The sequence below is a fragment of the Acanthochromis polyacanthus genome, chromosome 9 (genome assembly GCF_021347895.1).
Source record: "Acanthochromis polyacanthus isolate Apoly-LR-REF ecotype Palm Island chromosome 9, KAUST_Apoly_ChrSc, whole genome shotgun sequence".
NCBI classification, from domain to species: Eukaryota; Metazoa; Chordata; class Actinopteri; family Pomacentridae; genus Acanthochromis; species Acanthochromis polyacanthus.
Window position 1 is genome coordinate 3,383,753 of NC_067121.1, and position 15,409 is coordinate 3,399,161.

At 41.9% G+C, this 15,409-nt stretch overlaps 1 protein-coding gene across 1 annotated transcript in view; it reads right to left on the reverse strand.

Moving 5' to 3' along the window:
- Positions 1-1,056: 1,056 nt before the first annotated feature.
- Positions 1,057-15,409, reverse strand: part of LOC110965268 (solute carrier organic anion transporter family member 5A1-like) — a 45,530-nt gene continuing 31,177 nt past the window's right edge. The window contains exons 6-9 of the mRNA XM_022214247.2: positions 10,123-10,282; positions 8,781-9,025; positions 6,728-6,792; positions 1,057-6,068 (exon numbers count right to left, since the gene is read on the reverse strand). Coding sequence (XP_022069939.1) covers positions 5,560-6,068; positions 6,728-6,792; positions 8,781-9,025; positions 10,123-10,282 — 979 coding nt within the window. The 3' untranslated portion in view covers positions 1,057-5,559. The remainder of the gene's footprint in view (positions 6,069-6,727; positions 6,793-8,780; positions 9,026-10,122; positions 10,283-15,409) is intronic.

Sequence of the window (15,409 nt, forward strand, 5' to 3'; positions counted from 1 at the left end):
GGGTGAACAGACCAACATTAAACGCCAATTTGCAGCGATGTCCGGTTTCCCAAATGTAATCGGCGTAACTGACTGCGCTCATGTTGCTGTAAGGGCTCCGAGTGAAGATGAATTTGTCTGTGAACCGAAAAAATGTACATTCAATCAGTGTACAAATTATTTGTACATCGGACATGATCATAACAAATTTAGTGGCAGGGTGGCCTGGGTCAACACATGATTCATTCATCCTGATGCACAGCAGTGAAAAGACTGCAGGGGGCGCTGTGTGAAATGCCGTGGATCAGCAGCTTATTATATACAGATACATTCATGAGTTACTTTGCATTGACCATTCATGGTAAAATGTGGGTGTGTTGTGGGCGGAATGTGAGGTGGATCCACCTGTGCAATCTTCCAGCTGGTGTGTGATTATAAAGAAATTGCGTGCAGCTGTGCTTACACACAGTTTTATAAATCAGGGGTGAAGGGCAGACGCACATTTCAGATTTTCGGCGTACGCAAACTTTTAGTTTGGATCCTACACAATGTTTTATAAATGAGGCCCCTGGTCTTCTAGTCGTCTTCCTTCTAGTTGCTGTTGTAGGAGACACTACGTATATAATTGCTCTAGTTTATTAGGGCACCACCTCTTTAGAGGAATTAATTAAAAAAATATAAATTTAAATTTTGATCAGTCTTATATCTTAAAGGTTTGAATTCTCAAAGAACATTCAGATTATTTTAGCACAGATCAAGGGTACAGATTGTTGTTGTTCACTGTGTATTGGGTAGAACTCATTTTGATTCAGACTGATTAGCATACAGAACCCTGTGATGTTTATGGTTTACAGCTGAGAACTAGCTGCTAAAAGTACAAAATATTATTTCTTATTTTAGGTGTGATAATTGTCAGTAAACATTCTAAGAAGTGGAAATTAACAGGGTTGTATACAGAGTTGTTCTTGTACAATGTTTGTCTCTTAACTGCCCTCAGGATTCTGTGGTTGAGCTAACAGTTTTACAGAACAGGCAGATGCTGCAGCTGATGATGCTGGAATTCACAGAAACAAGGAAACAAGTCCATCAGAATTTAATGTGAACAGTCCAAAATGAAAAGCTCATATACAGCTTTCCTACTGGGTTAAAGAGACAAAAACAAAACACAACCCATGAAAAATATTCTGTGAAAGCCAGAGGTTGGTAGCAGCTTTCATTTTTATCACGACTTTTCAGTGCTCCCCCCCCACTAAAATTAATCTGGATCCGCACCTGGGGGAGACAAAACCCAGGAAAACAGCAGCTTCTGTAATACTTTTATTGTTTTTTCACATTTTTATTGACACAGGTCAAGTATAGAAGGCATCTGTAAACGGTGAGTCCACAGATCTACATGTTGCCTGTCAGCAGTCAGTCAGAAACTCTGTTGGTCTGAAATAAATACAATACTGAGAGAAAACGAGGAGGAGGAGGAGGTGAAGTGCCTGAAGGAGCTCGTTGAGTCTGGAAATGAAACCACATCACAACATGAAACGACACGGAAACAGTAAAAAGAAGCTGAAACATCTGCAGGACTCATTCTGAGACGCTTTCCTCGTTAAAGACTCAAACTACGACCAAAATACTGAAACTCTGATTCTGAACTAAACTAAATGAAGCGTTCCGTCCTTGGAGTTGCTCTTCTGCTGGAAATAATGATCTTTTTATGAAATCTTCCTTTACTTCTGAGGGTAAATCAGTAAACAGAAAGATCCTGCATCACTGAGAGTTTGTTTGGTTTCGGGTCGTCGATGAAAACAGCAGAACTGAGCTCAGCTGTCTGACTTTATCCACATTTGACCTGTTTTCATGTCGATAATCGACCGTGGATCAAACTTTAAATCACATTTATGACAATTTTTGAGCCATTTTGGACAATTGTTGCCTGAACTGCAGGCAGTGTAATATTTAATTACAGAATCAATGAAAGGATTTACCAACAGTGAAACGTCCTCCAGCACTGGGCTTCCAGGTAATAAAGTTGTTGCAACGATTCAAACGTGATTATTTCTGCAGCAGATCAGTGTTTCAAACTGTTTATTAGCTGCTAAAGACGCTAAAAAGTTCCACTTCTGCAGCTTTAAAAAAAAACAGGTTGAAGATGTCCTTTCCTTCTGTGCAACTGAACAAACCGACACGATGATGAACTGAATATCCTCTCTTCAGGACGAGACTTTTATTCGTTTGTTGTGGCTTTGTTTTGAAGAATTGTCTCCAAAAGTAAAAATGTTGCGACGACGAGACACAAACTGTTCTGAGTTTCATTCATGCAGTTCCAGGTTTGTCCAGCAGGCGTCCAACATAACGCTGCACCAAAGAACATGGATTTAAGTTCAGAAAAAACACGTCGAGCTGCGGCTTCTGCGGTTCACAAATACGTTTTCTAAAGTTTCATCTGCAGCAGAAGCAAATCCTCCCTGATTTTATTCACGACTCGGAGACGTTTCACTGAGAAAAGCCGCTTTTCTGTGGTTTGAATTCTCCTTTTTGATGGTTTAAGAACATCTTTATGTGTCTATTTTATCTCCTTATTTACATGTTTATGATCTTATTCATGGAATTTGTTCATCATTTGTCTGTCACAAAAAATCATTTTTACACCTATAAAGTCATTATTTCTATTATTATTACGCAGAGAAATAAGCCTTCCTTCATTTTTTATATTCCAAAGAGAGAAATTCAAACCACACAGACCCAAAGAGAAGTTAAATATCAGCACCTCCGCTTTGTTACGGGTTTATTTGCTTCCACTCGGCTGCTGAAAACAACATTCTCGCTATTTTACCTTCTAACTTATTCAAGCTTTAAATGGTTGAATGTTGACGTCTGATTAGAAGATTTAGTTTTTTTCTTCTGATACAGTGATTTTAGTTTGTCATTGGGTCCTAAAACTCTCATTTTCTTTAAAAAAAAGCATCAAAATCTGCCACCAACAAATCTGCTCGTTTTTATGAATTTCCTTGATTTTAAAGCAGCTTTTTATCCTCATTTTTAGGGTCATTTGCAGAAAAGCTTCTTTTGGCAGCTGCTGCGGAGCTTCTTGATCTTCATTTGCTAATAAAATCTGAAAAGTTTAAATCTGTTTTCTCTGCACATGAAGATCACGTGAAATGATGGAAAGCTCCAGTTCAGCTACTAAATGTTCTAAAGGATGGATGAAGACCATGAGATGTGATAACCTTGCCAGCAAGTTGATTTGTCGCGATATTTGTGAGTTCACAAATCTCTCAAGAAACCATCTTGCTCCGCTCCCGCATTCACTGTTCGTACAGAGCCAAGTTGGCATGGGCCAATCACGCAGCAGTATTCGTGTGTGGGGCGGGATATCCGGGTGTGAAGACGACACCAAGCGCCAGTAGATCAAAACAAACACGGCAACGGAGGACAACGATCGTGTAGATGCTGCTATTAAGTCAGTTTTAGCTGAATCTCCTATCGCTTCTTTGAAGGAAGAACAACGAGAGGCGCTTTGCTCATTTCTGGATGGTAAAGATGTTTGTGCTTTTTTACCTACGGGTTTTGGTAAGAGTTTAATCTACCAATTGGCTCCGCTCGTTGTGAAGATCCCGCGATTGGCTAAAAACAAACCTGTCAGAGGCGGGACATACTGTTGCATTGTCCAATCCGTGCCTCTTTCCTCCGAACGGATTTACATGGAGCGGTTCCAGATTGATATTGTGGAGTACTATCAAGTACTACACAATTATTAATCTGGCTATTGCCAGGTTAGAGATGTGACTGAAAGCTCAAAATCATTTTGGACAATTTTTGAGTGATTTTGGACAATTAGATGGGGGGTAAAATGCAGCATGGCTCAGAACCAGAGAACAGAGGAGCACGTCCATCCAGCATGGAGAAACATCTACTGATGATGAGCAGAGTAGAGAGGAAAAGACTGGAGGTTTTAAAAATGGAAACATCTTTTAAAAAAAAAGTAATAATTAATTATCACATGAATTCAACTCGCTGGCAGATTTTTTTTTTTTTGCTTTTTCAAGAAAACGACTTTTTAAATCCCAAAAACGATAAAAAAAAAAATCACCCGACGACGCGTCGGTTATTTCCCAGCATTGTTTGTTGGTTAAAGAACTTTGGTGAAAATGATTCTGAACAGGAACTACATTAGAAACCGGCAGAACGAGGCGAGCGTGGAGCGATCTCGAGCTAAACGATTAATCGACTGACTTTAATCAACAACATCTCTGATAATCAATTGAATCAAGTAAAAACACTAAACACAGAACAGTTCCAGCTTCTCTCTGGGAGGATTCGCTGCTTTTTTCTCTTTTTTGAATACATATTTAAATTCATATATGTGTATATAGAACTAAAACCTGAATATCTTTGGGTTTTGGAATTTCGAGTTGAACAAAATGGGACATCTGAAGATGGGATTTGGGGACAGAAGTGTGGCGTTCACAGTTTTTGACCTTTTCATCAGCCGTGTTTCCGTCTGTCAGAAGGTGGCGCTGTAGATTATGTGGCTGTTTGCTAAAAAAAAAACTCTCAGAAGCACAAACAAACAGAACTTCATCCACCTACGACATAAAAACTGAAAGAGGATTTGTTGCAATTCCTCCTTCACACCAGCAGGGGGCGGCGTTTAATGCTCTTCGCTAGAATTTGTTCAAAAAAAAAAGTCCCAAACCTGAAAAGCTTTGCTGCTAAACTGGAGGCGTTTATTCTCACTGTTCTGATTAAAAAAAAAACAGAAACACGGCTGAAGACTTGGCGTGAAGAAGAATCAGTAGATTTACAAAGACAACAATCATTAGCTGCAGTTGGACAGTGATCTGGAGTCGTTTCTGGACCTGTTTCTTTGTTCCCGTTTTTCAAACTTTAACTCACAAACTGCATCTTTTTCTCTCAAAAGTCTCAAAAGACAAAAGTCTTCTGTTGAACTTCTAACCAACAAGCTTCGGTCCAGAAACGTTGGCGTTCGACGACTCGTCTTCCTACGTGTTCGGTTCTAGTGTATGGTGATTCAGAAGTCTGGATGTGTTTAATGAGAAGCCAAACAATCCGACTTCCAGCAGTGAAACTACCAGTGGTTGTGTAGCAGGAATCCATCCTGGTGACCTGTGGTTCAGTTCAGTTCTTTTCAAGTGTTTTAAACCCTAAAAAAAAATGACAAAAAAGAAGAAAAAATGGACGCTGAACAGAGTTTTTCACGTAGCACCATGCCATCGGTTTCCAGTTCGGAACACTGAACAGTGTGTCACATTTCCATGGGGAGGTTTTTTCTTTTCTGAGAACACAAACCGCTCGGTGAGGAGATAAACGAGGAAGAAGCCGACGTGAGGATGGAGCTGAGGTATCTGTTGGGGTTGGCTGTGTTTTACTGGACATGTGAGGACTGTGGTGGCAAAAGGCACATGTTGCCGCGGTGGGAGGAGCTGAGGGTTGATGAGGATGAAGCCGAGCCTTCGTCTCAATGTTTCCACCAACCAAGCAGAGGATCAGAAAAGGTTCTGACCAGAAGCAGCTGGTGGTTCATCAGAGGAACCTCCAGCCGACCGGATCTCCGCATGAATCTGGAGCTCAGACTTGAACTGAAACTTGTTCCAGTGATCGGGCCGGTGCAGGCGAAGCCGCCGCGGGAGGCGGAGGGGGAGGAGTTATTGCTTTCAGCTCGTTGCCAGGGCAACTCTGGGTGCTGACGCCGCGGTTCAGGGCGCCGGCTCTCGGCGGAGCATTGGCGGGCGGAGCGTTGGGGTCGCTGCGGGGGATGTTGACTGGGCAGGACCGGGTCCGGGCGTGGCCCTTGTGACCGCCGGGGTGGCAGACCAGACTACCCACGGTGTCGACGGGCGACAGGTGGCGCTTCAGCCAGCGCTCCACCCGCTCCTCCTTGTACTTGATGGAGTACCAGGTGAGGAAGATGAAGAAGAAGCCGAGGAACTTGAGGCTGGCCGCGAGGCCGAAGTAGACGAAGCGCAGCGAGGTGACGTCGTATTCCCAACACGAGCCGTGGACGCCGCAGTCCTGCTGCCACAACATACAGGTGGTGTCGATGACGGCGCCGAAGTAGATAGGAGTCGGGATGTAAGCTGAGAGAGGAACAGGAAGAGGAAACGACAGGACGAACAGAGAGAGGAAGGAGACAGAAAAAAGGAGGGAAAAGTAACAAAGGGAGGGAAAAGAAAGTAGAAGAACAGAAGGAGAGTGGGGCGACACCAGTGAGGGTAAAGGAAGATAAAGAGACATTAGTGAGCAGAAAAACAACCACAGATGAAAGAATTTCAAACTGACAAAATAATACGAGAATCAACCCGATGTTGATTTTACTGCAGACATTCAATGAGGCTGCAGGAGATGAAAAACGATAGTCTGGCTCCAAAAACTCTGGATTTCATAAAGTTAAATTGCAAATATAAAGAAAAAGTTCTTCTATAAATGTCTTTATACATAATAAATGTTTGTTCATCAAAAAGGCCAAACGTCACCAATATGACACCAGAACCTGCAGGTTGCAGCATTTTATACTGCAGAGGGAAATACGTCCAGCGGATCAGAAGCTGAACATCTTTTAAACTGACGGCGGCGCTCTGCAATCTAACTGACCCAGTTTGTTCTCATCCAAGAGGTCTGAGACACTAAATAAACGTCTGATTTGCTCCGTCAGCCGGTCGGTCAGCAGAATGTGCAGCGTTTTTACAACGTTTAGCCGACGCTGCTTTTAAAGACACTTAACGAGCTTTCCACTCACCGAGAGTCCTGAGCAGAACGAACTGCATCCCCAGAGCGAACGGCCTCTCCTGCTCTGCCACAGACCTGCAACACAAAAACCACAAAACAACAGAATACCATCAACAAAACCTGACAGGAAGATTCAGGAAAACGGCCAAGTTAGAGTAATGTTTCATAGAGGTCCAGATGTTCATAGAGGTCCAGATGTTCATAGAGGTCTAGGTGTTCATAGAGGTCCAGGTGTTCATGGAGGTCTAGATGTTCATAGAGGTCTAGGTGTTCATGGAGGTCTAGGTGTTCATGGAGGTCTAGGTGTTCATGGAGGTCTAGGTGTTCATAGAGGTCTAGGTGTTCATGGAGGTCTAGGTGTTCATGGAGTTCTAGGTGTTCATGGAGGTCTAGGTGTTCATGGAGTTCTAGGTGTTCATAGAGGTCTAGATGTTCATAGAGGTCTAGGTGTTCATGGAGGTCTAGGTGTTCATGGAGTTCTAGGTGTTCATGGAGGTCTAGGTGTTCATGGAGTTCTAGGTGTTCATGGAGTTCTAGGTGTTCATAGAGGTCTAGATGTTCATAGAGGTCTAGGTGTTCATGGAGTTCTAGGTGTTCATAGAGGTCTAGATGTTCATGGAGGTCTAGGTGTTCATGGAGGTCTAGGTGTTCATGGAGTTCTAGGTGTTCATGGAGGTCTAGGTGTTCATGGAGTTCTAGGTGTTCATGGAGGTCTAGATGTTCATGGAGGTCTAGGTGTTCATAGAGTTCTAGGTGTTCATGGAGGTCTAGGTGTTCATAGAGGTCTAGGTGTTCATAGAGTTCTAGGTGTTCATGGAGGTCTAGGTGTTCATAGAGTTCTAGGTGTTCATAGAGGTCTAGATGTTCATAGAGGTCTAGGTGTTCATAGAGGTCTAGGTGTTCATGGAGTTCTAGGTGTTCACAGAGGTCTAGGTGTTCATGGAGGTCTAGGTGTTCATAGAGTTCTAGGTGTTCATGGAGGTCTAGGTGTTCATAGAGGTCTAGGTGTTCATAGAGTTCTAGGTGTTCATAGAGGTCTAGGTGTTCATAGAGGTCTAGATGTTCATAGAAATCTTGAACAAAACAGAACCAACATGTTAAGTGCAGCAAAACCTTCCATTCTTTAAATATTTACCACATGATTTCATAAATGTGAGAATATTAACTTCAACTTGCCCATAAATATCTCTATAACCAGGTTTAGGTTTAAGTTCCTGCCTCAGTATTGTGGGGAAACTGTGAGACTTTAGTCATGAATAATCATGTTTGGGTCATTTTATTTTTAAAATCATGCCAGATGTTTTTAGAGCCAAAAAAAGATACTTATAAAGATATTTGTGAAATTAGAGATGGATTTATCAAACACTTTGTCTCGCCTGTTGATTGTTTCCCAGGTTTAAATCTGAATCTGTTTGAACAACAACATCTGAGGAAGTGATTATGGGTGAGTTGAAATGGAGCGTTAGAAGCAGAGCGGTCTGATCCACTTTCTGTAGTTTTGGAGAAAAATAGGTTCAAAGTTTAATGTTTTCCAGAATGTTCTATCATTCCACTGTAACACTGTGTTTGGGTTGTTGGTTCGACCACTCTGACAATAAAATGTAGACCAGAAATATTACAGGAATAATATGAAACTCTGTTTGGATGTTTGGTGGTTTAGACTACTCTGCTTCCTCAAACGTGAAAGAAAACTGATGCAGTCATGGAAACTCTTCATGTCCTACAACTCATCATATCTGCTCAATGAATTATCAAAGTTAAAAATCAAAATACTTTTTATTCAGAAAATATCACAAAATGATTCGTGCATTATTCATTTTCTTTGGTAAATTGCTCAAATAAGTGAGTTGTTTTTTGCTGCTACGTAGGTTTCTTATGGTCGTATTGTGACGTTTGATGACTTTACTCTCTCAAAAGTCAGTAAAGTTTCTTGGGTTTGGATCTTTTTAGGATCAGTGTTTGAGGAACCGGGAGATCGTGGCCAACAGTCAGTCATGTTGTGGACATCGTTGATGCTGGTGTGGGTTCAGTGAACTCCCAGCTGACGCCTGTAGAGGGCGTACCTGAGCGTGACGATGATGGCGGAGGGCTGAGCACAGGCCGTGATGAGTGTGACGATGAAGAGGAAGATGAGGAAGGGGATGAGAGTGCTGCAGGTGCGGTCGCATTTCCCCGACACGGCGTATCCGTTCTCGTTCAGGTACGTCTTCACGATGACGAGCTGCAGCTGGTTTCCACCCTGACCGCCCGATGACGGCGTGATGACCTGCCGGCTCTGGACGCAGGCGCAGTCCGAGTAGTTCCTCACCTGGACACACAGATCATTCATTACCTGCTGCTTGGGTCAAGTATTTTGGCAGCATTTTGCGAATTTCACGTCTTCAGACCTGCAGATTTCTGTATTTTCCCCTTAAAAAAATTAAACCTGCCAATTTAAAGGTTCAATATCGCCAGAAATAAAACTCCTACAGCCATGAAATGTGGTGAAAACAGACAGAATAGTTTCATCAGATCAGAATGATTGAACGGATCCAGCAGAGGAAACAGTTTTAGTTATTGACTGAACGAAAACATGCAGAACTTTCAATCCAGACCAGTCTAGCGTGTCCATAACGTTCCTCTAAGTGTTTATATCTGGATGGATCCATGTTTCTACTAGAATCCAGTCTTTTGTCCACATTTCTCCAACTGTTGAGGCTCTAACATCAGAATCTGATGGGTTAAAGTTTGACCAGACAAGGTTCCAGTTTTTAGATGTTTAGACTAAATGTTGATGTGGACTCATTGGTAGGAACCAGAACCAGGTGTTCATAGAGGTCTAGGTGTTCATAGAGGTCTAGATGTTCATAGAGGTCTAGATGTTGGTGGTAAATGAGCAGAGGTACAAGATGCTTCATGCTGATTCATGTGGAAGTTCACCAACATAGAGGCTGATTTTGTCTCATTAATGTTCTCATTGACATATCTGAAATGATAAATATAATTTACTTTCCACACATCAGGTTCTACTGATGTTAGAGCCTCAACAGTTGATGAAATGTGGACCAAAAACTGGATTTTAGTAGAAATATGGATCCATCCATAGATAAACACTTACAGGATCTTTATGGACACACTAGACCAGCCTTGGTTGGAGATTTTGCCCCATTTTTCCATTTCTAAGGACCAGTCATTAAAAATTGTCCTCTGCTGGATCCATTCAGTCGTTCTGATGTGATGAAACTATTCTTTCTCTTCTCACCACATTTCATGTCCAATAGTTTTATTTGTAGACATATTGAACCTTTAAAATGGATTCAGTCAAAATATTTGACCTGTCTTCTTGGGTCAAATATTTCTCATGGTGTATTTGTTGGACTTGATCCCAAAACTCTAAAAGCAGAGGTGAGTTTTGCTGCTTCTTACCCCGGTGCTGTCGTTGGCCACGCTGCTGCAGCCGGCCAGGCAGGGGTTGAAGTAGGTGATGCCGTCGGAGCCGCAGACCGGAGCGTACTCATGGATTTTACAGCCACAGTTCACGTTACAGCCTCCAGTCAGGTTCCTCTGAGTCATGGTCAGCGTTGGTCTGCAGAGGAAACAGAAGTCACCATTTAAGCTTTCCTGAATACACCCCAATGATTAGTGGAGCTAAAGCAGAATCACCACACAGTGTCTGGTGGTTTTAATCAACATTTAGCCTGAATTTTAAACCAAACGTCGTATTCAAGCTGGGCTGTTAACCATCATAGTAACTGTAAGATGCTAATAATGGGCTTCTTTTTTCTGAATAACTTTGGTTTTGTACAACATGGAATTTATTTTAGCATCGTTTCTCTTTTTTTCCCCACAGTTCCCTTTTCAGAGCTGGAAAACGAAACACCGCTGCTTCATCAGCCTGGTAAAGCTTTAATTTTCACTTCTAACTCTCTAAAATTGGTCACAGTGATTTAGCCACAACATTTATCATTCAGATTAGATCTAAACTAGCAGCAGCTCATCAAACTGTCTAATATCTAATAACAAGCTCCATCCATGTGTGATGATAATCAAAGTTTACCAACAGTAAATACAAAATCCCACAGCTCTGATGGAGGACTGGCCTGGAACTGACTATTGAACTGTGATTTTATTGGATCCTGCTCCATCCTGTCTGCATGTCTGGGATCATTTATGATTAGAAGTAATTCATGAAGTTGTGTGTAAACGCAGCAGAACTAGATCCTGTAGACTGTAAAGGACCCAAATTCATTGTGGTTAAAAATATGTGGACTTTGAAATATATTTCTTGTGTTTTATGTTGCTATCTCCTGTTAAAAAAGGAAGTTTTATTTTGAAAGGTCACTTAACACATATAGCAAATGGTGAGGAGCACAGAGAGAGAGAAACAAGTGATGAAAAAAGTCGAGATGAACGGAGAGTAAGTTCTGGTAGAAGAGGATCAGGAGAAACTCTGCACCAGCCTGGAGCAGAAGGATCCTCCACCAATAGAAACCATGAAGTTCTCAACTGTCTGCTTAAAGGAAACACTGTGGTGTTTGTGAAGGAAGCTCATGTGATATTCCTGTGTTGTATTTTCTGTGTAGCTCTGACGTTGGTCTAAGGTGGACTTCCAAAACAGCAATTTTTAAAATTTTTAATGTTTAATAATCCTAGACGGCTGGAAGCAACAAACCTGGACTCTATGAATTTGTGGCATCACATTCTCAGTTTGTAATCGATGCACGAGCTGCGTTTTGTTCACCAAAACTGGTGCTGAAATGTGAAAAAAAACACGCTTCAGACACGTAAAGATGTTGGTGATGGATCCATCAATGCGACTACATGCAGAGACAGTGAATAAACCCCTTTACAGCGACATTACAACTGAAAACCACTCAGTGAGTACTAAAACCGACTCAGAACGCTGTGAAAAAGTATTTGCCTTCCTATGGAAATCTTCTGCTTTTGCATGTTTGTCACACGTAAATGTTTCAGATCATCAGACTAATTTTAACCCAAGAAAACATTAAATTCTGTTTTTAGAAGATGATTAAATTTGCTGAAGGTAAAATGATGTCCGGACAATCTTGCCCTATGCGGAAATATAATTGCCCCCTTAGTTACCAATCTACCAAATGACCAGGTTTATTTGGTAAATTCACCATCCAGACCCACACAACTCTAAACATCACTGCAGTGAGTCTGACAAAAACTCAAAAGGAAGATTTCTGTCACATAGTTCAACAGGGCGCCCTAAGTTATTGGGAGAAATCCACCCAGAAACACCACGTTAAGGGATCTTTTATGAAGAGTAATGCTGAAAAATTTGAAAAAAGACACCGTAAAAGTCATCAACAACTTTCACAGCAAAGACAAGACTGAATCATGATGGAAAAGAAGAAGAAGAAGCAAAACGGTTGTGGAGAGAAGAGCAAGAATGGAGGGAAACAACGGACGACTGGACGTCTATACAACTGTTAACGGCTCCTTTCAACAGGTTCACAGATAAAACTGTGAAAATTTGTAAAATTCAGCCAAAATGTTTTGGTTAAGTTCCAGACGAAGCTGCAACATGTTTCCTGGATTCTGTCTGAACTGACAGAGTTTCTGAGCCCCAAGTTCTAGATCTTAAAACTACAACGATATCGTCAACTTCTTTAAGACTTTCAGGACTTGAAATGACAAATGTTCAACTGTATTTTAGTAGAAACATGGATCCGTCCATAGATATGGAGACACTAGACCAGCCTGGTGTGAATATTTTGTACTTTTTCCATTTTTAAGGACCAGTCAGTAAAACTGTGTCTTCTGCTGGATCCATTAAAGCGTTCTGATCTCATGAAACTATTCTGTCTGTTCTCACCACATCTTACGGATGTCGGAGTTTTATTTCTGGAGATACTGAACTTTTAAAATGGATTCACATATGAGGTATTTTTTTTAATGATGAAGAGATAAAAGAATGACAGTTGTGACAACATGAAATTTGCAAAATTCTGCCAAAAATATTGGGTCCCAAACAACAAATAAACTCTAAAACTAACTCAGTCTTAGATGCTGCAGCAACACGATTCCTGAATTCTTGTTTTTGAGGCAAAACATGTTCACTTTTAAATGTTCCTAAATCTTTAAAATACAATCAAAAATGGGTCATTTTTGATTTTAAGTCGTGGAAGTTTTGAGGAAGCTGATGCTATCATCAGCTTCCAAAAATGAGTTTCTTGGCTCCTGAACTTCCCTGAACCAGTCGCTCCTCCTCCTCACCTGCCCCCATTCTGCCTCACTGTTTGCTCGTTCTTCCTCCTCCGATGTGTTTGAATGTTTTTTCCAGCTGACTTTGAGAGACCAGTTTTCAGGACAGATGGTGACAGAAGGGTTAGAAATAGAGGGATGGAGATAAAGGAAGGATAAACTAAGAAGCATCGCAGAGAAAGGACGACTAAAAGAAGCAGAAACAGAGATAATGAGATAAAGAAGACGAATGGGAGGAGATTAAAAGCTGGAAGGACGGACTGGGAGGGAAATAAAAAGGCCAGAGGGAGGAAGAGGAAGGCCGGGCAGGAAGCCAGAGATCTTCTCCTCCAAGCTGTCCTTGGACGTCTTCCATCGCCGCCATGTAATCGCTCTCAGGGACGCCGAGTCCGACAGGAAACGCCTCCGTTTGCCGCCATCCTGCCCCCGTCTGAACACCCGGCCACAGATGGGCCGATAAAAACCGATAAAAACCACTGAAGAAAGGCCGAGAGGCTTCAGGTGAGGCTCCGAGAAGATCCAGGAAAGCTTCCAGCACATCCATCAGGAAGATTAAAAGACAGCGTTTGCTAAAACCAGTTTAGTCTGTCGAAGGAAAGACTCAGCAGAATTCAGTGTTTTTACTGCAGGCGATCATTAACGTTTCTGTTTCTACCCAAAGTATAAAACAAATGATGTTCAAACACATCTTTTAGGACGGATCATTTTCTGTGTGAAACATTAAAACACCAATCATTTTAGAAGCTGCCTCGTTTTCCTCATTGTAGAGACATTTTACCTCACTGTCTCCTCATTTTTCTTCTCTACAGGCTCATTTTTAGTCAAACTTTGCTCCTTTTTCCTCACTGTAGAGATGTTTTTCCTCACTGTCAGCTCATTTTCCTTATTTTGGGCTCACTTTGTTTCTCAGTGTCCTCATTTTTCTTCTCTACAGGCTAATTTTTTACTCACTATGAGCTGCTTTTTCATCACTGTGTCCTATTTTACACAATCTGGAGAATTCTGAGTCACTTTTGTCAGATTTGAAGTCATTTTGGACAATTGTTGAACCATTTTAAAGCATTTTTTAGTCACGATGGGAAGGTTTTTATTCATTCTAGAGAATTTTGAATCTCTTTGGAAATATTTTGAGTCATCTCAGAAAATTACTGAGTCATTTTTTCAGATTTAAAGTCATTTTGGACAATTTTTTTTTATCACTTTGGAACTTTCAGTGATTTTGGAAACGTTTTTGTGTGCTGATCCCACATAAACAGAGGAGATTTTTCATGAATCCTTTTTCTATTTCACACATTCAGTTACAATCTCCCTTATTGATGTTAAAACTTTTAATGTAAATCAGTTTCAAATATCGGTTATTACTTCATCAAGGAACGTGGCAAAGTTATGTGATGATCGCCGTCCGTCCGTCTCTCTGTCTGTCTCTCTGTCTGTCTGTCTCTCTGTCTGTCTCTCTGTCTGTCTCTCTGTCTGTCTCTCTGTCTGTCTGAAACCTTACTTAAAATCGGACCAACAGATTTGGATGAAATTTTCCTTGAAGGTCAGAAATGACTCAAGAACCACCTGATCAGATTCTGGCAGTGATGCAGCTCATAGTGTGGATCCATGCATTCATTGCCAGATAGCGGCACGGCGTCACTGTAACCATGACAACCAGTGAACACTACATCAGCTGATTGTGATCCTACTACAAATCCACCTCTGAGGACTTATCAGGACTTATCCATCAGAAATGATCCAAGGAACAGCTGATTAGACTGTGGGGGTGTTTTAGCCTAGCCGCGCTAGACCCAGCTCTGAAGACGCAAGGGTCTAGTTACCCTCCATAAGCCTCGAGGCTGGATGCTTCTAAAACTGGCCGGACCAATCACCATGAAGTGTAGAGTCAGAAGGCGGGCGTAACTAAGTGACGACAGAGGCGTGACGATTCTGACAGAAACAACCGGAAACAACTAGCCTGGCCACGCTAGACGACCCATGGCAACGAATTTAATTCTTTGCCAGGGTCGACAACAAAAACGACAACAGTCGTTGAGCTCCATTAGCACCGACTCTGAATAATCTTTCTGTTAACATGTCTGTAATATACTTGAGCTTCACCCATTGACTGTATAAATAAGGCTTCACCGAACTCCCGCATCCTCTGATTTACGGCGCTCTAGGAGCCTATTCGTTGCACTGATTGGTTGTATACCTACCCAATTGCTGCAGAGTGATTTGATAGACAACCTTTTAGCCCGCCTCCCTGATTTGATAGACAACCTTTTAGCCCGCCTCCCTGATTTGATAGACAACCTTTTAGCCCGCCTCCCTGATTTGATAGACAACCTTTTAGCCCGCCTCTCTCCCTGTCGAGAGTTCCTAGACCCTTGTGTCTTCAGACCTGGGTCTAGCGTGGCTCGGCTGGGGGTGTTTCTGAGTCTCTCGCTACATGTTTAGGTCACGTGATCCGGTATCTGTACATAACGTACACACGCCTGTA